The sequence below is a fragment of the Moschus berezovskii genome, chromosome 11 (assembly GCF_049115385.1).
Source record: "Moschus berezovskii isolate FMDL1 chromosome 11, NW_MosBer_1.0, whole genome shotgun sequence".
Taxonomy (NCBI): domain Eukaryota; kingdom Metazoa; phylum Chordata; class Mammalia; order Artiodactyla; family Moschidae; genus Moschus; species Moschus berezovskii.
Genome location: NC_142470.1, coordinates 92630369 through 92653318, shown reverse-complemented (window position 1 = coordinate 92653318; position 22950 = coordinate 92630369). Strand labels below are relative to the sequence as shown.

Genomic DNA, 22950 nt, shown 5'->3' with positions numbered 1-22950 from the left:
AAAATCTGCCTGCAATGCAGGAGACCTCAGTTTGATTCCTGGGTCAGGAAGATACCCTGGAGAAGGGATAGTTTACCCACTCTAGTATTCTTAGGCTTCCCTTGTGGCTTAGCTGGTAAAGAATCTGCCTACAGTGTGGGAGACCTGGGTTCTATCCCTAAATTGGAAAGATTCCCTGGAGAAGGGAAAGGCTACTCACTCGAGTGTTCCGGCCTGGAGAATACCATGGACTTTACAGTCCATGGGGTTGCAAAGAGCTGGACACAACTGAGTGACTTTCACTTTGTTTACATACAGAGTGGTACTCAGTGCTGGGCTACACTGAGGGACCAAAGTACCTTCTCCTTTTGTTTTTAATTATTTTTATTTTTAAATTAATTTATTTATTTTAATTGGAGGATAATTGCTTTACAATATTGAGATGGTTTTGCCATATATCAACATGAATCAGCCAGGGGTATACATGTGTCCCTCTTTGCATCCTGAATCCTCCCCCTACCTCCCTCCTCACACTATCCCTTTAGGTTGTCCCAGAGCACCAGCTTTGGGTGCCCTGCTTCATGCGTCGAACTTGCACTGATCATCTGTTTTACATATGGTAAAGTGTATGTTTCAGTGCTATTCTCTTAAATCATTCCACCCTCTCCTTCTCCCACTGAGTCCAAAAGTATGTTCTTTATGTCTTCGTCTCCTTTGCTGCCTTGCATGTAGGACTGTCAGTACCATCTTCCTAAATTCCATATATATGAGTTAATATACAGTATTTGTCTTTCTCTTTCTTACTCTACTCTGTATAATAGGCTCCAGGTTCATCCACCTCTTTAGAACTGACTCAAATGCATTCCTTTTTATGTGCTGGGTCATTCAGTTGTGTCCAACTCTTTGTGACTACATGGACTGTAGCCCACCAGGCTCCTCTATCCGTGGGGTTTCTCCAGGAAAGATTCCTTTTTACAACTGAGTAATATTCCATTGTGTGTATGTACCACAACTTCCTTGTCCATTCATCTGCTGATGGACATCTAGGTTGCTTCTGTGTCCTAGCTTTGTAAATAGTGCTGCAATGAATACGGGGTACATGTGTCTTTTTCAGTTCTGGTTTCCTCGGAGTGTATGCCCAGCAGTGGGATTGCTGGGTTGTATGGCAGTTGTATTTCCAGTTTTTCAAGGAGTCTCCACACTGTTATCCATAGTGGCTGTACCAATTTGCATCCCCAACAGTGTAAAAGGGTTCCCTTTTCTCCATACCCTCTCCAGCATTTATTGTTTATAGACTTTCTGATGATGGCCATTCTGACCGGTGTGAGATGATACCTCATTGTGGTTTTGATTTGCATTTCTCTAATAATGAGTGATTGCAGCCATGAAATTAAAAGACACTTACTCCTTGGAAGGAAAGTTATGACCAACCTAGATAGCATTAAAAAGCAGAGACATTACTTTGCCAACAAAGGTCCGTCTAGTCAAGGCTATGGTTTTTCCATGTATGGATGTGAGAGTTGGACTGTGAAGAAGGCTGATCGCTGAAGAATTGATGCTTTTGAACTGTGGTGTTGGAGAAGACTCTTGAGAGTCCCTTGAACTGCAAGGAGATCCAACCAGTCCATTCTAAAGGAGATCAATCCTGGGTATTCATTGGAAGGACTGATATTGAAGCTGAAACTCCAATACTTTGGCCACCTCATGCGAAGAGTTGACTCACTGGAAAAGACTCTGATGCTGGGAGGGATTGGGGATGGGAGGAGACGGGGACGACAGAGAATGAGATGGCTGGATGGCATCACCGACTCGATGGACATGAGTTTGAGTGAAGTCCGGGAGTTGGTGATGGACAGGGAGGCCTGGCGTGCTGTGATTCATGGGGTTGCAAAGAGTTGGACACGACTGAGCAACTGAAATGAACTGAACTGAATAATGAGTGATGTTGAGCATCTATTCATGTGTTTATTAGCCGTCTGTATGTTTTCTTTGGAGAAATGTCCATTTAGGTCTTTTGCCCACTGTTTGATTGGATTGTTTGTTTTACTGGTACTGAGCTGTGTGACTGTATGTTTTGGAGACTAATTCTCTGTCAGTTTTTTCATTTGCTATTATTTTCTCCCATTCTGAGAATTGTCTTTTCACCTTGCTTATAGCTTCTTTCGTTGTGCAAAAGAGACATGTGTTAGGAAAGAGGGTTCTTTGATGTTACAAGAGCATATGATAGAGTTGCCTCAAGGAAACTTCTTGAGTTGAGGTTTAACTAGGGCTTTGTCTGGGGAAGGGGATGGAACAAAGATTGTTTTGGACATTTGGTATGTGCAAGGGGCTCATGGAAGGAGGAAGCAGATCATGTTCCAGAGGCTGAAGAGCTAGCGTGGTTGTAAGACAGAGTACAAGGGAAGATTTGCTGCAGGGGGAAGACCATGAGGGGAAGGATCATGCCAGACCCTCTTGGTCCTATTAAAAATGTTGGTCTTTATTCATACATCTCTGAGGAGATGTGTGGGTGTGTTTGAGGAGCTGGGATAGGTAGATCTGGCAGAAGCACTTGCAGTTTCAACGTTTTGGACTCCTCACGAGGCAGCATGAGCTGAGCCCCTGTACCAGATGCAGGTGGCCCTCTGCCTTGAATCTTACGCACATTCCCAAGGGTCTCTATCAGTAGACTTGTGAGGGGTTGATCTTTGGGAAGAAGTTTTTTTGTTTGTTTATTAGTTGCCTATTTGATAAGCTTTTGTTTATATAATCATTGCTGGTCAGAAAGTGCATGTGGTTTTACTTTTCCCATTTGGCATAAATTTCATAGTTGCCTATCAGGGTTCCATTCTTATCTTCATTTTCACATACCAATGCATATTGTAATCCAGAAGTAGAGCCTGAACTTTTCCTTAACTAACTAAAATTCACAACCATGGCATAAACACAGCCCTGATTCGTGAATTTACTAATGGAACATGACTGACCAAATTGGCAACCGATTGCTCTTCAGTGTAAATGTGTGGGTCCAGCTTGGGGAATAATAATATATGAGTTCTTACACCTAGATGTGTGCAATCAATCTGATCGTGACCACGCTGCTCCGGTTGAGTGACAGAAACAAAGCACCTCATTTAGCAGCAATTTCACTTTGCCAACCAGATTAGCAGAATCATAAGCAAAGCTATTAGGTCACCGTGTTACTCACCCCAAGTTACACACTTGGTCACTTGGCCAAGCAGTTTTGCATTGCTAACTAAGGTCACACATTTCCCATTACAAATAGGCCATGTCCTTTTTTTCCTTCTGCTTTGGGTAGAGTTTTAGGTTCTATGTCATCTATTGATCAAGCTTCTTGTCTGTGATGTAATTGCAGTGCCATCCTTTGCTCATTTTGAACTTGCAGTTTTTGTAAATTTCTCCTATGGGCTTTTGCAGATTGTACCAAAATGGATTTTTCCATCTTAATATTTTATGGCAGTCGAGTTTTCAAATGTGAAAGTTGAATGTGATGAAAAGCAGATATTGCAGAGCACCTTTCTGTTCAGGTTGAGCCAATGAACGGGTTGGATTTTTCCGCAGTGCTCTGACAGTGCTCATGAATACCCCATCGTATCCTTTTGGCTTCGTTCCTTTATTCATTTTAGTTCTCATCTTTGTACTTCTGGTACTCTAAACTTTTCAGAGGGTGTATTCCTACCTAAGTTTGTCTTTGAGTTGAGCTCATCCCTAACACAACCTGACCTATATTTATTTCTCTATTTTCCACTTTCATCATTGAATACTGTATTCCTACTATGAGTCAGGTATTTTGTTTTAGACCCTGGAGATTGAGAGTGGACAAAATAAATTTCCTCCCTTCATTGCACTTAGACTCTAGAGCTCACAAGGAAAAATGTAGAGTATAGGGTATGTCAGGGGTGATGAGTCCCATTAAGGAAAAAAGCAGCCTAAGGGATTAGGGAGTGTTAGAGCTTCTATGGTGGAGAAGGCAATGGCAAGCCACTCCAGTACTCTTGCCTAGAAAATCCCATGGATGGAGGAGCCTGGTGGGCTGCAGTCCGTGGGGTCGCTAAGGGTCGGACACGACTGAGCGACTTCACTTTCACTTTTCAATTTCACACATTGGAGAAGGAAATGGCAACCCACTCCGGTGTTCTTGCCTGGAGAATCCCAGGGACGGGGGAGCCTGGTGGGCTTCCCTCTATGGGGTAACACAGAGTCGGACACGACTGAAGTGACTTAGCAGTAGCAGCAGTAGCAACCGATTGCTCTTCAGTATAAATGTGTGGGTCCAGCTTGGGGAATAATAATATATGAGTTCTTACACCTAGATGTGTGCAATCAATCTGATCGTGACCACGCTGCTCCAGTTGAATGACAGAAACAAAGCACCTCATTTAGCAGCAATTTCACTTTGCCAACCAGATTAGCAGAATCATAAGCAAAGCTATTAGGTCACCGTGTTACTCACCCCAAGTTACACACTTGGTCAAGTGTGTAACTTGACCAAGCAACCTTCTGTGGAGGTCAGGGAAAGCATCGAATGATAAATGATTTACCAAGTGTTCCTTGCTGTTCAACTGTTCTTGTCTGACTGTTAAATGTGACTAGTTTGAGGCTTCCTCTATCCTTTTAGTACAGACACCTTAGGGTACATTGATGAGACTTTTTCCTTCAATTTTTAATGTATGAGAACATGCTGCTAAGTCACTTCAGTCATGTCCAACTCTGTGCGACCCCATAGACGGCAGCCCACCAGGCTCCCCCGTCCCTGGGATTCTCCAGGCAAGAACACTGGAGTGGGTTGCCATTTCCTGATCATTTTGACCCTTCTATTCTACAGGGATTTAATGCCAGTTACACTTTTTCCTGCTTTTGCTAACTAAATGGTGAACTTACTGAAACCATTAATGGCCTTTTTGTATTCATGCCATGTATACTGGATCTTACTGTTTGATGCTGCTCCTTGATTTATGAATTAGAGCAGGAATTGTTTGGTGCAGAAACAGGTAAAATGTTAGCAGGTGTTGTCTGAGGGTTCATCCTTTTTCCTGGCATGAACCCCCAGGCAACACCTACTATGTTTAGTTCAGGGCATATGATCTTTCCTTCTCAATAGTTTATTGTGCAGTTTCAGAATATCTGTCCCTCAGTGCTTTTTTGGCAACCTTTGTTGGCTCCTCTGTTAATGAAGCTGCTTCTTTCAAGTTGTGGATTTCCGTGCTCTCTTGAGAGCCACTTTCATCATTTAGCACTGTATTCATTGGACCTCACATTTAGCCTGGAGCTGTTGCCCATGCGATCCCCACCTCTTAGAATTATTTCATCACCTTGAGTTCTGGCCAGTTCTCTCTGGCTGCTTTCAATCAGAATCTTTCTTGAAAGAAGCCAATGTGTCAAGTCCTCAATTTACATGTTTCACTTGTCTCAGGAAAGTTAAAATAGCCTGATTCAAACCTGACTAGAGCCATCTCCCAAAGGAAATCTTTTTAACATTTAATTGTTTAAAGGTATATTCAGTAACTCTGATATGTAAATCACGTTTCCCTGAATTTGAGCAGATTTGGGCTGTATGACCTTTCTGAAGCTTATCTGTAAACCCTTTCTTCATAGGGTTTATTATCAGAATTAAATGTAATATGGGGCTTCCCTGGTGCCTCAGATGGTAAAGAATCTGCCTGCAATATGGGAGACCTGGGTTCAGTCCTTGGGTTGGGAAGATCCCTTGGACAAGGGAATGGCTATCCACTCCAGCTGTATTCTTACCTGGAGAATTCCATGAACAGAGGAGCCTGGCAGGCTACACTCTTTGGGGTCACAAAGAATTGGACACGACTGAATGACCAACACAAGAAATGTTATCATTCTTCTTCCCCAGCCTTGTTACCTCTGTTTTATTTCCATTGTCCTGAAAGAGAGGGAATGGAATAATAACTGATATCTGTTAAAGTAAATTATATGTCAGAGTTCTGTGGATAATTTTCTTTGGCTTTCTTTAAGCTCATCTCATAGAGTTTCTAACTCTATACATTTAATTCATCTTAGTTTTCTTTCAACTTCTGAACATTTTGTTTTGCTGAAATATACTTGTTGAGAATCACAAGGTTTCTCCGCAGGGAGATTGATCATTCCTAACAAATGTTTCCACTTCTACAGTACTGACATCTTTCTTTGGCTTTATTTTCTTTGCTCACCTTCACAAAATACAGTATCTATCACCTGGTAGATGTGTCAGCTAGCCTTTTTTGAGTTTATTACCTTGCTTTATAGTTGAGTTTGTGACAAACCATCTGTGACCCGGGAACACAAATTTCTGAGATTTTAATCAAAGTAATGCTTCTTTGTTGGCCATAATTAAGTTGATGATGACTTTATGACTTCCATTTGAGTTTCGTAAATGTAGTAGGTCTTCAGCATTTGAAGAACTTCATATCATTCAAACCACTTGACACCTGGCTAGCTGCAATCTTAACTAAAACCAGGTACAGAAGACTTGCAGGATAGATATGGAGAGCTCCTTGTTTTAGGAGTTCTTTTCATCATAGGATTTCTTTTCAGATTTTAAGATTCACTGTTAACCTTTATGGAATATATGAATATTCATAGACTTAAATCAAGTTGACGACTTTAGTCCTACATTTATTCTTATATCAGATGGCAACTGAGCTCAAGGTCTACCTTTTGTAGATAATGTGCAAGGATCAGTCTTATCCCTGAATCATTATGTGCTAAATGAATCTTCTAATCAGTCAATAAACAGTTTAGTAGAGCGCCTGCCTTCATATGGGCTTCCCAAGTGGCTCAGTGATAAGGAGCCTGCCTGCCAATGCATATGATGTGGGTTCAATTCCTGGGTCAGGAAGATCCCCTGGAGAAGGAAATGGCAGCCCACTCCCCTTGCCTGGAAAATCCCATGGATAGAGGAGCCTAGCAGGCTATAGTCCATAGGGTCACAAAGAGTTGGGACATGACTGACCACAGCGCACACACTGCCTACAAGGTCTGTTAGATGCCAGAGACGATGTGAAGTTGTAAAGAAGCAAAACATAACCAGGCAGGATGGTGGTTATAAGGACATGAGGGTAGAGGAGTTGGGGAGATGTTATTAAAGGGTACAGACTTGCAACTAGTAGGTAAGCCCTGGAAATGGAATGCACAGCTTAGTGATTATAATCAGCAGTACTGAATTAGAAATCTCAAAGTTGCTAAAGACTAGAACTTAATTGTCTTCTTCAGGAAAGAAATGATAATTGTGTGACATGATAGAAGTGTTAGTAAAACTCCAGTAAATGTTAATAATTTTGAGATAGGTATGTCAAATCATCTCTTAAGGTTGCACAGTATTGTCTTTTATTGAAGTGTAGTTGATTCACAGTTTCCCTTGTGGCTCAACTGGTAAGGAATTCACCTGCAATGAAGGAGACCTGGGTTGGAAAGATCCGCTGGAGAAGGGAAAGGCTACCCACTTTAGTATTCTGGCCTGGAGAATTCTACAGACTCCATAGTCCATGGGGTTGCAAAGAGTTGGACACGACTGAGTGAATTTGACTTCACTTTGACGTCACTTCATAGTTGATTCACAGTATTATATTAGTTTCATATGACAACATAATGATTTAGTATTTTTAAAGATCCTCCATTTAAAGGTTTTATGAAATAATGGCTATATTTCCCTATGTTGCCCATTATATCCTTGGTGCTTAACTTGTTTTAATGTCAGTTATGTCTCAACAGAAAACCCCCAAAACTACTTTTGAAGGTGGGAAATATGCCTGTGTGGGAATCCTAGTTATTGTAATAATTTCTGTATATGTTGTTATAATTTATGTATATTGTAATAACTGTAAATGTTAATAATTTACAGTTACCTGTGGTTCAGAAATTGATTCTCAGATAGGTTAATGGGATAGCTCCCCATCATAGGTAATAAATGGCAGAGCTGGGACATGATCCCCCATCTTTTAGCCTCAAAGCTAGTATTGTTTTATGTAGTAGCTCATATACCTCTCATGTACACCCAAGGAAATCAGAGGACAATGCAATATGATTAAGATAGTTAGGAAAATTAAAGTCCACAGGAAGAATCCATGTGAACTGGAATCGTCCCTTGCAGGCAGCAATAGTTTTGGCTCAAGAGTCTGAGATGGCAGACTTGTCCAAGGTAGCCCAGATGAGTTTTGCTGGAAAACAAAATGATCTTTTGTAAAGCTGATGTAGGAAGCCAGTGATTTGCTGAGATTAGTGGACTGATTTTCTGAGATCTTTGGATCTTCATCTGGCATGTACACAGCATTGGCTGTTTTCCAGTTCCAAAAAAGCAGTGATGAGTCTTTGAGGAGCAGACAATATATTTTCATTGACAAATTTGGTCAGAATTTGCAAAGGGTGAGTCCTAAGGACTTACTATATACCTCAAGTGCAAGTGAAGGGGGGATGTGATTGCACTGGCCTAACCAGGGTCTTTCATTTTCACCATGCTTGCTTTTCTGTCAAATGTGTTCTCACATCAAGATGATGTGTGAAGAATAGTTGAGGAATAATTGAAGTAATGTTTGCCTTGGGAGTAATCCTGTATTTTCATGTAATTGTGGTGATAGAATAAGACTTTTCATCCAGTATCAAATGGTGCTCACTCATGGAAGTCTCTTGATCATTAAGGAATTAAATGAGGCTGAATGGTCTCAGAAAAATGACTGGTTCACCTTGTCAATCTTTGAAGAAAGTCTCTCCTTTACGCATTGAAAGTAAATGAAGCAATGCAGGTAAACTCTTGCCCTGGACCCAGTTCTGACCAACCTCAAGGAACTGATAGGTGGAGTGAAAGGGGGCCGCACCGCCATGGGCTGACCTGCAGGAAGGTGGCCCCTGGATGTTCTCAGCACCGTACAGGTCCTGCCCACCAGGGAGGGGCTTCAGGCAGACTGGTGTGTTCCCAGGGTACTAGAAAGGGAAATTTCAAAAGGCTTCCTGACCCAGATGAACTGCCTCTCGAGGCATGAGAGAATTTGCAGGTGGGATTGCCGTCCAGCTGGGAATCATCTTTGTGAAACTGTGGAGAATGGAAAGTTGCCAGGAAGCCAGAGAGAGATTAATGTCCTCATTTCCCCCAAAGAAGAAAGAAGGTGGAGTTCAGGAACTAATGACCATTGAACTTCATGTTGATCTTGACAAAGAACTGTAGACTGCAGGATTTCAATGATGAAGTGAAACATTTTTCAAAGGATGTGATGATCATAAGAATTAGCCAGGGTTCACTGAGGACACAAATTATGCCAGACTGTCCTGACTGCCTCTTCTGATAGGGTTATTAGGAAAGGAGATCAGGAAATCCTGTATTCATGGAATATCTAGTTTTCAGCAGGCATTTGTGAGAGACATATGAAGGTATTGTAGACAAGAAGGATCAATTCAGAGTGGATGATAGTATAGTGAGGTGGATTCATAACTCCTGGGATCTTCCTTGCTGTGGGAGGTTTAATTAATTTATTGAATGGCAAGTACCAGATTACCAAGTCCCATTGGTAAATTGGTTTTTTGAATTTGTAACCCAGTTTTCTATGGACAGTTTCCTTTTTGAACTCATCATGTATTTGTGTAAGAAGTTGGTGATATGGCTCTTCTATAGGACTGTAATGTTAGAATGAGTTTTGAGCTCCAATATAGAAAACAAAGATACAACCATCTTCCTCTGATGCGGGGTAAGAGGTGGATGATCGGTGACAGATAATAGGGTGGATATGACCACCTTGTTTCCATGGCATTGTTTCTCTCGAGGGTTAGAGGTAGGAACTATGGGAACCTGACCTTCTATTGGTACCACTCAGGGCCCCACAAGTTTGTATCCTTGACTAAATTGATGAACACTGGAAACTATTGAAAGTTTTTAAAGTAGAGGAACAACATCATTGGCCAGATTTGTGTTTTAGAAAGATTGCTCTGGCTGCAGGCTGGATAATGGATTTGGTAGGGCAAGACTTTACATAGATAAAAGACGATGCCAGTCACCCATTCGAAAATGGGAGTGGCAAAAATGAAGTTGGATGTATTTGAGAGAGATTTGGGTAGTAGAATTTATGTGACTTTGTAAATTGAATGTGGGGAAAGAAAGAGAGGAAGGAATCTAGAAAGGATGACTCCCAAGTTTCTGATTTGTGTGTTTAAATGGATAGGGGTAACCTATATTGACCTGGGAGACAGCACAGAGAGAAGGCAAAAGAAAGATGTTTTGGCCCTGAGGACTCAGAGGTGCCTGAGTGACATCAAATGGAGATGTCCCAGTAGACTAACCAACAAAGTGTGGGGATGAGCAGTGAAGGAGAGAGGTCTGGCTAAAGATCCAAAACTGAGTTTATTCCATTTCTTTTGCATCCACCAAATGAGGCTCCATTCTAGACACCTTCCTTCTATATATTCTTTATTTAAGACTGAGGTATAATTGAGAGAGAGTATTATATGTCAGGTGCACAAAATGAGTCACTATTTGTATACATTGCAAAGTGATCACCATAACTGTAGTTAATATCCATCACCATACATAGTTTCACTTTTTTTCTTTCTTGTGATGAGGACTTTTAAGACCCACAGCTGACCCTTGAACAGTGTGGGCATTAGGGGCACCAACCCTCTGTGTGGCTGAAAATCTGCATGTAACTTATAGTTCACCTTCTGCATCCATGGTTGCTCCCAACTGCAGATTGTGTAGTACTGTAGTATTTTCTGCTGAAAAAAAAAAAGGCCATGTGTAAGTGGACTCATGTAATTCAAACCCATGTTCTTCAACTGTATTCTTTTGGAAGCTTTCAAGTATGCAATTCAGTGTTGTTAACTGTGGCCACCATGCTGAACATTACATTCCCATGACTGACTTATTTTATAGCTGTAGGTATCTGCCTTTTGAAATCAAATAATTTTTAATGATATTTTACTATATCACATTTGTTTCCTTAAGAACATAAGTGCCACTAAGCTTCTGTACTTATTCAATTCAGACTATTCAAACTATTCTATATACAGGATTCTGGTTCCATGCAGTTACAACTGTGGTAAGTAAAGAGGGAAATAAACACATCAGGCTCTCCTCGATATTTCAAAGCATTATTAATCATGGTAGTAGCCTGACAAAATAGAATTTATTTAAGTATCTCATGAATGGTAACCTGCAACGCCTGTTAATTTGCTTCAAGAGACAACGTGGTCTTAGAAATTAATTTTACTCTCATATTCTGCAGTCTCTGGTGCATGTATGATTAAAGATAGCAGTTCATACAATTTTCAACTTAACATTTGTGAAACCAAAACAGATCCTAGACATGACATTTTCACATTGCTATTGGAAATGCCATGCCTAGTATCTAAGCTCATTCTGTCCCTTTATTTATTTTGGCTCCAACCTTTGGCTGCTTCTTTCAAGTAGTTTGCTTTCAGTGTTTACGAGAGTGGACTCCCACAACCAAAGAAAGGATGGATAATGGGTCAGTTTGAAAGTGCTATTTCCGTTTGTCATGGAATTAGGGTCACTTTACCATAATTAGTGGTATTGTGCAGTGAATACCTAGGCAGTGTCAGTTACTTGGCTGTTTTCAGTATGCACATGGTGCACACACAAGATGTCCCTGTGCATTATTTGATTAATGATAATTATTGATAATACTATATTTCTGAATTCCATAATGAGATTTACTTTTAATGAATTACAATGCAAATGAATGGTTGCTGACCTAAAACTAGGTCTCTGTTAATATGTTCATGATTCTCTGTTAATACTGAAGTGGAAAGCTGTATTGCTTTTGTGGTGAGCATCGTGAAATGAAATGGATATAATCAGGAGCCTTTCCCTCTCTACTGTTTTCTGCTTTATGTATAAAAGACCTTGATTAAGTTATAGACCATTGTAAAGTGTTAGTTACTCAGTTGTGTCTGACTCTCTGTGACCCCATGGACTGTAGCCTCCCAGGCTCTTCTACTGATGGAATTCTCCAGGCAAGAATGCTGGAGTAAGTTGCTGTTCCTTTCTCCAGGCCATTGTAAAATTAAGCATAAATTGTGGTGCTTTGTATATTTTGGGTACTTTTTGTAGTTAAAGTTTTTCTTTAAATTTTTGGTTGTTTATGCTCATTATATGCCTTCTTAATACAATATACAGTGGACTTACCCTGGGGCATTCAGATGGGGCATAGAACTCAGATTTTTCCTTTCGAATTAACAGTATTCTAGTAGGAGCTTAATGAATGTTTGTTGAATGAGATCAGTGAATGATTAGATAATGATTATTGATACAATGCTGTGTTAGCAAAAAACAAAGTCATACTTTCTCTTCAACTGTTTCCGTCTCTAGATTTAACTTTGCCTATGACAGAACCTTATAGTCAGGTTTAAAAGATGGTCTTTGGAGTTAGGCTGACTGGATTCAAATCTGAGCCATCAATTTCTAACTATGTGGCCTTGGTCAAGCTTTGAACTTCTCTAAATCTCAGGTCCTTCCTCTGTGAACAGTTAGCCCGTATGGATTTTGTTAGCATTCCGTTCCGTTCCATCGCTCAGTCGTGTCCGACTCTATGCGACCCCATGGACTGTAGCCTACCAGGCTTCTCCGTCCATGGGATTCTCCAGGCAAGAATACTGGAGTGGGTTACCATTTCCTTCTCCAGGGATCTAGTGAGAGAATATATGTAAAGCCTTCAGTGACTTTAGACGGTAAGTGCTTGATAAACATTAGCTACTATTGTTTTATCTGCCTCTTCTGCCTATATTCTACCTTCAGACTACCTAGTAGTCTTATTTTGTTTGTCCCCCTTTTTTTTAAATCAGATTCAATGCCATCTTAGAATTTTGGAAAGATTTTTTTTTCACCTGTTACAGATTTTCCCATGGTTTCCTAGAGTCATGAGTCATGTATCTTGCTTTAGTAACCCCTCACATTCTACTGCAATTCATCAGTTCCCTAACTAGACCTCCACACATCTATGATTGTTTGGAATATTTCATCTTGAGGGGATGCTGCTCTACAGCTATCCTCTCTTCCTCCCTCTCTTCCATAATAAGCCTTCCACTGAATTTATTCATAGAGCATGTTTAGTTCCTTTTTAGAGTTATTTTGCAGAAAGTAAATAAAGCCACGAAACCATTATACATGTGCCTCATACCAGAGCTTCTTTTCCTCCTAAAGAGCTCATTTGAAAGCTTATCTTAAAGAATCTGCCCCTCTTTTGAAGACCCACTGTTTCCATTTCTAACCACATTCAAATTTATTCATGTTTTATTTCTTTTTTTCTCCCCCTCTTTTCCATTATGCCACATTCTTTAAGATGTGGATGAATGCCTGGAACCAAAGATCTGCACAAATGGTACTTGCTCCAACCTTGAAGGATCCTACATGTGTTCATGCCATAAGGGCTACAGCCCAACTCCAGACCACAAGCACTGCAAAGGTAAATACTGTGATCAGATTTCTCATTTTATTTGAACTACACTTAAAAACATGTTAGCGTAACTAGCCTTAAGAAAGGAAACCATACTACTTGTCATTTATTTAACTGAGCTTCCTAGAGCACATGTTGGTTGGCCTCTGAAAGTGAATCCTCATGGTGGTTAAATTCCTATCTATTTACATAGAGAAAAACAGTGAATTTTTTGAGAACATCTATAAACCACAGATCTACTTAGTTTTTTCTAGTTGTAAAAACAGTTCTACAACTCTGTGAATATACTGAAAACTATTGAATTGTACACTTTAAATAGATAAATTATATGATTTTTTATTTCAATAACATTGCTATTAAAAATGCATTTGCTATAGAAATGTAGCAAATGCAGAAAGGTAAAACAGTTAAATCTCTCAGCCTCATTTGTGGATATTCATATCTTAAGGATGTTTTGTATCATTAAGATTATGTACTGTGTCCAGTTTTCAGTCTTGCTTTTTGTTATTTAATAGTATATCATGAGCATCTTTCATTGCATTAATAATTCATTTCAGACGTTAGTTTTAAAGGCAGTGTAATATTCCAGTGTATTGATGTTTTTGCAATTTCATTCTATTCTTCAGATTTTGTAAAGGTGGAATAATTGGGCAAGGTACTCTGTTTAACTGTTTCAATAGAACACTACTTTCTAACTTTAAAATGTGTGAACACTTATTACATACTTAATCATGTGTTTGTTAAGCATTTGTATTTCCTCTTTTGAATATTTGTTAATATGTTTTACCATTAGTCAAGTTTTTAAGTCAGTGTATATGAGCACTTTATGTATAAGATACATATATATGTAAATGTATATATTTAACATACACACTTTGCTCTGGAATATTAGTGTAATTTGCCCATGGTTTCTCTAATTTTTAAAGTAATTTTAAGAAGTTTTCATCTTCTCTCTGGTTAATTTGTTTCCTTTCTGCTGTCTTCCGTCACTTTTATATTTAAAAGAATGCTCTTTCAAAGGAAGGAAGAGGAAATAAGTAAACCTTTTTCTTTTCTTTGCTGTCTCAATGAGAGTGAAGGATCTAGGGTGGTAATTAATTTATCACTGTGGTAGGGAAGCAGTAGACAGATACCCTACTATAGACCTGTAGGAACTGAAGCACCTTCCACTGGCAGTAGGGAGTTCATAGACATTTGAATTTTTGGTGCCTTGTTCCTTTCATACAGCAGAGTAGTAGCCACTCCCAGGAGAGCATAGAAAGCAAGCGCAGCTCCTTTTTCTCCTGGTCCTTTCCCACATCCACAGCTTGCCTTCTGACTACTTAAGCCAAGCATCGCCTCAGAAAAAGTTAAACTTGAGAATCCCTTGAAAGGTACTCTGGGTGTTTGATGGAAGAAAAACTTCCTCATACACAGGGCTAATGGTGACTAAAGGTCTCAGTGTTAGAAGCCATTATTCACCATTATTAATCTTTGTTTGATTATTGTATCTGGTTTATTGCCATATCCTGTCATGTTACTTTCACTTCTTGATCTGCCTGTTTCATTTTACTCATAGAAATGCTTCTAATCTGTGCTCACTTCATATTCCACATTTGTCACCACTACTTTCTTCAGTTTGCATTCTCTGATCCATGACTCATCCAAATTGATGTCACAACTGCCCTAAGAGTATTCTGTGCTTATTTTGACCCATGATTATCCTGCCTGGCACACCCATCTTTTTACTCACTACAGACCTAAATCCTGGCTCTTCCAGTGATCCACTGTACAACCTTGGAAAAACAATCTCAGGTTTCCCAAAATCATGCCATTTCTAAAATTCAGGAATTAGACGCTGTAGAGGGAAATTGCAGAGTTAATACATGTTGAATGAATAACTCATGACCACTTTCTTCCTCCTGGCATTGCCATCCCAGATGAGCCTGCTCCTCTCTAATCTGTCTCCCTCAGTTCAGTTCAGTTCGGTTGTTCAGTCGTGTCCGACTCTTTGCGACCCCTTGAATCACAGCACGCCAGGCCTCCCTGTCCATCACCAACTCCCGGAGTTCACTCAAACTCATGTCCATCGAGTCGGTGATGCCATCCAGCCATCTCATTCTCTGTCGTCCCCTTTTCCTCCCACCCCCAATCCCTCCCAGCATCAGAGTCTTTTCCAGTGAGTCAACTCTTGGCATGAGGTGGCCAAAGTATTGGAGTTTCAGCTTTAGCATCAGTCCTTCCAGTGAACACCCGGGACTGATCTCCTTTAGGATGGACGGGTTGGATCTCCTTGCAGTACAAGGGACTCTTCAAGAGTCTTCTCCAACACCACAGTTCAAAAGCATCAATTCTTCGGCGATCAGCTTTCTTCACAGTCCAGCTCTCACATCCATACATGACCACTGAAAAAACCATAGCCTTGACTAGACGGACCTTTGTTGGCAAAGTAATGTCTCTGCTTTTTAATATACTATCTAGGTTGGTCATAACTTTCCTTCCAAGGAGTAAGCGTCTTTTAATTTCATGGCTGCAATCACCATCCGCAGTGATTTTGGAGCCCCCAAAAATAAAGTCTGACACTGTTTCCACTGTTTCCCCATCTATCTCCCATGAAGTGATGGAACCAGATGCCATGATCTTAGTTTTCTGAATGTTGAGCTTCAAGCCAACTTTTTCACTCTCCTCTTTCAGTTTCATCAAGAGGCTTTTTGGTTCCTCTTCACTATTTGCCATAATGGTGGTATCATCTGCATATCTGAGGCTATTGATATTTCTCCCAGCAATCTTGATTCCAGCTTGTGCTTCTTCCCACTCCAGAATTCACACCATCAATTGATATCACTCCCTAGGAACACTTGTATTTTCCAGTCTCTGGGACACTGTGCTGGGCTGCTGCATCCTTCCTGTCAAGTGTATCAAGGAACCAATGAATTCCAGGCACTGCATATGTTACCAGGAGACTGTAATCTCTCAAAGCTGTGTTATTCATCGAAAGAGATGCATGCCTGCAACAGCTAATTAGAGTTCATAAAGTACTAAGTGATGAGAGTTAAGTCATCAGTGATGTCATGTGTTCCTGACATTATGTCAGGACCAGGATACTTTACCTTTGTGCTGTTCTTCCAAAAACCTCTTACTCCAGTTTTAATCATGAGAAAAGCAGGAAGCAAGTCCAATTGGGCACATACTGTGGACTTCTGGTCCATATCCTCAAGGCAGTTAATATTGTTAGAACAAGGAAGGACTGGGAGATGAGATGCCTGAATGTGATGAGGTCCCCTGGATAGGATCCTGGAATAGAAAGGGGACCTGAATGGAAAAACTGGTGAAATCCAAATAAGTCTGGAGTTTGGGTTTTGGATGTTTTTAAAGGCAGTATATCATGTTCTAGTTTGGATAGTCTGGAGCTGTGTGAGCATGGATGAGCAATCTCATTTCACCCAACCTCACTCGTTCATCTGCAGGAAGGTAGCAGCAATGGCACCTAGGAGGGCTGATGTGAGGATTGCATGAGATAATAGGATAACGAGATGTTGGATAAATATGGAGGTAATACATGGGTGATGGGGTAAGGCAGAGGCAGAGCCTGACATTCTGTGGTGGATGTTGTTATTCACCAAATAATAGGCATGTGCAAAGTTCTGTTGCAGCCAGGAAGTGTGTGACTAATTCTACTTGCATGCTTCTAAGAAGGCTTTACAGAGGTGTTGCTATTTGAACTTGGTCTTAAAATATTGAGTGCAGAGGGGAGGACCTTAGTAGGCAGAGGAAGCAGCACATATCAAAACTTGGAGGTGGGAAAGAGTTGTTATCTCCACTTACTATTTAAGCTTGCCTTCTACTCTCATTTTCCTGATGTCTTCCCATTACAACCTGGGATAAGATCAGGCAAGGTCCCCATCACCCGCTTGAGAAACCTGTGTACTCACTAGCTGTGTTTCTTACTCCCCAGTCAAAGTCCGTCCTTTTCACAATAATAAATTGTATGACATCCTTTCTCTTTATTTTCTAATCTTTCCCAAATGACATCAACTTACAGATGTCAGGTTCTACTCAGGACATAGGTCTGTTTTCCAGCACTGCAGTAACTGCCAGCTTCACTCTGTCGATGGTTCTAACTGTTATCAGTGTCTTCGCCTCACTAACTCTATTCAGGTTGTAAATATTAATACATTATCTGATGGATTGGATTGGCCAACATGTTCATTTGGATTTTCCTGAGATGTTACAGAAAAACCTGAACAAACTTTTTAGCCAAGCCAGTGTCAATCCATTACTTGTTTGTATCTTTTTGTATTTGTATTTCTGCATCTCTTTGTACACTTTACTGGTATATGTCCTAAATGTATAAATAGCTAGAGATAGCGTCTATTTTAACTCCTACCAGGACTTATGTGCAAAAAGTCCTTCAAAGAAAAATACCTTTTATGAAATATAATATTCTCTATTCATCCCTTGGCACACGAGAGAGAAGACATTTGTCTCACATGCCTATTTTATTGGAAAGTGTTCTTTTGTATAGAAATTTTATCTCTCAATCAATAAAGAAAAAGATGCTTTTTTTTTCTTGAATGCATAGAATTATGCTGCCTTTGTTCCCCTTGGTCCTTTTAAAGACCCAGAGATCACCTTATTCAAGATAACAGAGTTGCCTGGAGTTATTCCAAATGTGTATATCATTAGTTATAATGAATTGCTTCTGACAGTCTTCCCAACATAAATGAGTAACTTATGTAGGATGTCTGGTGTATCCTGACAGTACTTGGAATGGAGGGTATGTTCTTGCAGCAGACATCTTCACATGGGAATGCTTAGTTTGTCATCTTCTTTGAGAAAGTCAGAAAGAGGCCAAAGCACTAAAAATGTCAGACATTACATGAGATCCAACCAGCTACATGAGCTTTTGTTGGTCTTAAATTCTTGAACTGATGTCTCAAGTATTTTAAAGAATGTGCTGAAAGAAAATATGATGTGGGCTCCTCTTTGCTGACGAACACTTGAAAAGCTAGTAGACTGAGAGTTTTGGAAAGGTGTTGAATCATTCGCAAGACAAAAATTCTAATTTCTGTGTTGGTAGTCAGTGGTTGACAGCTAGAAATTATATACAAATAGAAGGGATTGATTGCACAAGAAGTGAAACAAAAGTTTCTAGTAAACTTATTGCTAAAAGAAATTAAAGCAGAAACAAATTCCTGAACTCTGAATACATTAAGTCAATGTGATCTTTTTCAGGTTACATGAGATAACTTGACTCACCTTGCTTGTATCAGGGTAAAATTCAAAAGGTTAATGATGCCTCACTGGAGGTTAAATGCAACTTTGCTTAGGAAGCAGGTAATTGTCAGTAATATTTAAGGGAAAGGACTGTGCAGTTGGTTGAGTTCTCCTGGCAAAAACTTGAAGCAATAGTCGGACATTAATCTTTGGGACCTGGTTTCCTTTTTAGATTAGGACTTCTTTCTTCCACTCTGAGTACAGGGCTGGTGTGTTTTCATCCATTCTCTGCAGTAATTCTCACAACAAACCTGTAGTGCAGGTGGTGAAGTTCAATACTACCACATTTTAATCATCATAAATGCTCACAAACTGAGTAGGTACTCAGCAGGACATTCTGAGACTGTATCTGCATAGCCAAGACAAGACAGAGTTACCTGGTTAAATTGGATCAACCTCATGTCCAAACAAAAACATTTAGAAAATAAGTGCTGCTTCAACCTCAAGTGTTCAAGTTACTGATGAGTCCAGTCTTTTCTTCATTTATGTAAATTCATTTCCATGATTAGAAAACTTATAAAGAATTACGTTCTTTCTCAGTCAATAGCTTTTTGTTTACGCAAGGTATTTTGAAAACTCCTCACTCATCACTTTCTCTTTGACTTTCCAACATCTGTCATCAAAACAGGATCATTTCTCTTGGCTTTCCTTATTACTTTGAAAATGAGCTCAGTGTCCTTTAACACACTGTTCGACCTTATACTTTTCCAACTTCTTCTAATATAGTAGAAGTGTCTATTTCCCTCCACAACTGCCTCCATCTGGTTTTATTTCTAAAGTTCTTGGTAGAGCTTTAATTCTGCCTTCTTTCTTGAAACTCCATAGGTCTGCAAGCTGCTTCATAGCCTTTATTTTGTGCTTGAGATTCTTTATCAATTGTAAAATATTTCATATTATGTTTGTGTTATATCCAGAGTGTGAGAGACATAGCAAAGAGCTTGATGTTGTACTGAACGCAATTTTATTTCATCATAAATATATCATCTATTTGTAATTATTTCTTTACTAAAGTCCAGCACACTGAGGTTGATCAGAAGAACTTCGGTGGGCTGATTCAAGTTAAAATGTATAGTGCCTCACATAGCAGAAGTACTGTTATTTTTGCAATAATAACCCCAGAATGCATTATAGGGGGCAGAACTTTTTTTTTTAATGTTTATTGAAAATTTTCTGTTGTTTTGGGTCATGCCATAGAAGTCCACCCTGTAAATGGAAGGCTTAGAGGGCAGTAGCTCGGATTAGGGTCTCAAACTTGAGCTAATGGGTGTTTAGATATAAGACTTAATGTAAAACAATTGTCACTGTGTTTACAGATATTGATGAATGTCAGCAAGGGACTATGTGCATGAATGGGCAGTGCAAAAACACCGACGGCTCCTTCAGGTGTACCTGTGGGCAGGGCTATCAACTGTCAGCAGCAAAAGACCAATGTGAAGGTAGGTGTGTGGCAACATGAACTGCTGTAATTTCAGTTTAAGGCACCTGCCTTAAAGAAATGTGCACTCAGTAAAACAAGTATGTGAGTGTGTTCCTGAGAAACTACCCAGATGATTGTTTTATTGTGCCAGGAAGCAAGGGACTTATACTTAAGTCAGGAAAATCAATGGAACAGGATTGAAAAGGGCTGAATTTGAAAAATATAGTATTAGTGATCAGTGGCTGGCATTACTATTGGAAAGAAAAATGGTTGCTCCCTGTGTAATTCCTTACATGCAGAAAATCAATTCTATTAAAACTATACGAAAGTTTCACACAATAGGATTAACATTTACTTAAGGGAATTATGTCTGCCTGGTATTACATTGTTGAATATTAATGATTTAGTTTTTGTGTGCATTGAGTTTTTAAAATCCTTCCTTTAAAAAAAAAATCCACTAAAGAAGACTTTTAAGGAAGATTGAAATAGTGTCTGCCTTGTACTCAGGAATAAAGGTTGGGCAATGTGCTCTGTTCCTACAGGTAACAGTGAGGGTTCTAGACCTTGCTGGGGTTGACCTTAGACTTTAAAAAGTTAGTTTTTTTCATTAAACTTCATATAGAATTACAAGCTGACCCTTCAACAACACGTTTGAACTTCATGAGATTTTATATGCAGATTTTTTTGTAAATAGTGTATTACACCATCTGTGGTTGGTTGAATCCTCAGATACAGAAACAGATACAGAAGACCAGCTGTCAGGTTAAATGTGGACATTTGACTGTGTGGTGGTCAGTATCCATAACCTCTACATTATTCAAGGGTTAACTGTACTTTACTTCTCAGTAAGGAGGATATGTTTTCTGAGTTTAAAGATACTGTGGTATCGCCTGTGACAAGCACAGATATCCAGAGTTCTTGAAATGTCATTTAAGAACAGAATACACACTGTACATAATCAGCTGTTTTATTATAAGCAAACAATTTCTATCCGTGTCTGTATGTAAACTTAAGATATTTAAAGAGTAGAAAAGTCTCCTGAGGTACTGTTATAAAAGAGACAAGGTATAATGATACTATAAAGGGATCTACCAATAGTATCATAACCTTCTTCTATTATCCCTTTCTAGAACATAGAAAGTCATTACCTAACTTAGCAGTGAAGACTTATCACACACGTATAAGCACACTCATATACACCGATTAATTAGGTGATTTGTTCTCAATTCTAGTCCCTCTCAAAGTTCTTTGTTTTATGAATCCTGAACTGTACAAATGAATGCGTGGTAAGAGTAGAGGTCCACACATAATATAATAAGGCTATCGTGTTCACAGGCCTTTCTTTTGAAGAGCTTGTGATGTCACTCCAAGACATAAGTCAGACATGGGAGAATCACTCATCAGGTTAGCAATAGGGTCACACCAAAATTGGAAAAAACAACAACAACAACAACACATGTACCCCCACTGTTCATTGCAGCACTATTTACAATAGCTAGGTCATGGAAGCAACCTAGATGTCCATTGAGAGGTGAATGGATAAAGAAACTGTGGTACGTATACACAGTGGAATATTCAGTTCAGTTCAGTTGCTCAGTCATGTCCGACTCTCCGCAACCCCATGAATCACAGCACGCCAGGCCTCCCTGTCCGTCACCAACTCCCGGAGTTCAATCAAACTCATGTCCACAGAGTCGGTGATGCCATCCAGCCATCTCATTCTCTGTCATCCCCTTCTCCTCCCGCCCCCAACCCTTCCCAGCATCAGAGTCTTTTCCAGTGAGGCAACTCGTCGCATGAGGTGGCCAAAGTATTGCAGTTTCAGCTTTAGCATCAGTCCTTCCAATGAACACCCAGGATTGATCTCCTTTAGAATGGACTGGTTGGATCTCCTTGCAGGAATATTACTTAGCCGTAAAAGGAACACATTTTAGTCAGTTCTAATGAGGTGGATGAACCTAGAATCTATTATGCAGATTGGAGTAAGTCATAAAGAGAAAAAAAAGAGAAACAAATATCGTATACTGATGCATATATGAAATCTAGAAAGATGGTACTTCTGAACCCATCTGCAGGGCAGCAGTGGAGGTGCAGGCACAAGAGCACAGACTTATGGACATGGGAGGATGGGGGAAGGAGAGAGTGGGATGAATGGAGAGAGCAGCATGGAGACATATGTTACCATATGTAAAATAGAGAGCCAATGGGAATTTGCTGTATGCCTCGGGGAACTCAAACTGGGGCTCTGCAACAACCTAGAGGGGTCGGAAGAGGTGGGAGGGGTGTTCAAGAGGGAGGGGCATACGTATACCATGACTGATTCATGTTGATGTATGGCAGAAACCAATGCAATATTGTAAAGCAATTATCCTTCAATTAAAAATAATCACATTGCCAGATGTAGGCTCATATATGTAAATATAATCAGCAAAGTTTATCAGCAACCTATATGAATTAAGTGCCTGCTGATTGGTAAAATACTAGGTCATCTGAAGAGCAGTAAAGAGTGTGGTAGACATGGACTCTGCCTCAAGAAACTTAAAATCTAATGGGAAAGTAAGTGATGAAATATATGGAATACATAACTTTGCCTTTTGTATGTGGATGTGATGCGGGCATGTGTGTGCGTCTGAGCCCAGGATGTAGGTTACAGAACAAGTAATCTCTAGCAGAAGATGTGTGTATCAAGGAAGAAAGATTCAGAGGAAACATAGGTATCAGATAGGCTGAGAGCAGGGAAGGACCATTAAATTTGCCCAGAAAATCATTGAGAGAGAGAGAGAGAGAACCTGATTGCTGGGGCAGGGGTGAGATTGGGTGGGGGAGGGTGCTAAAGGGTAAGTTACTGAAAAAGAAGACATTCATGCCATGACATTTTTCGATCAGGAGTCATTCAGT

The 22950-nt window shown here is 39.9% G+C and overlaps 1 protein-coding gene across 16 annotated transcripts in view; it reads left to right on the top strand.

Moving 5' to 3' along the window:
* Positions 1-22950, top strand: part of LTBP1 (latent transforming growth factor beta binding protein 1) — a 461939-nt gene that overhangs the window by 332855 nt on the left and 106134 nt on the right. For all 16 annotated transcript variants that reach the window (XM_055400890.2, XM_055400894.2, XM_055400891.2 and 13 more), the window contains 2 exons: positions 13266-13388; positions 19949-20071. In XM_055400890.2, the coding sequence (XP_055256865.2) occupies positions 13266-13388; positions 19949-20071 (246 nt within the window). The remainder of the gene's footprint in view (positions 1-13265; positions 13389-19948; positions 20072-22950) is intronic.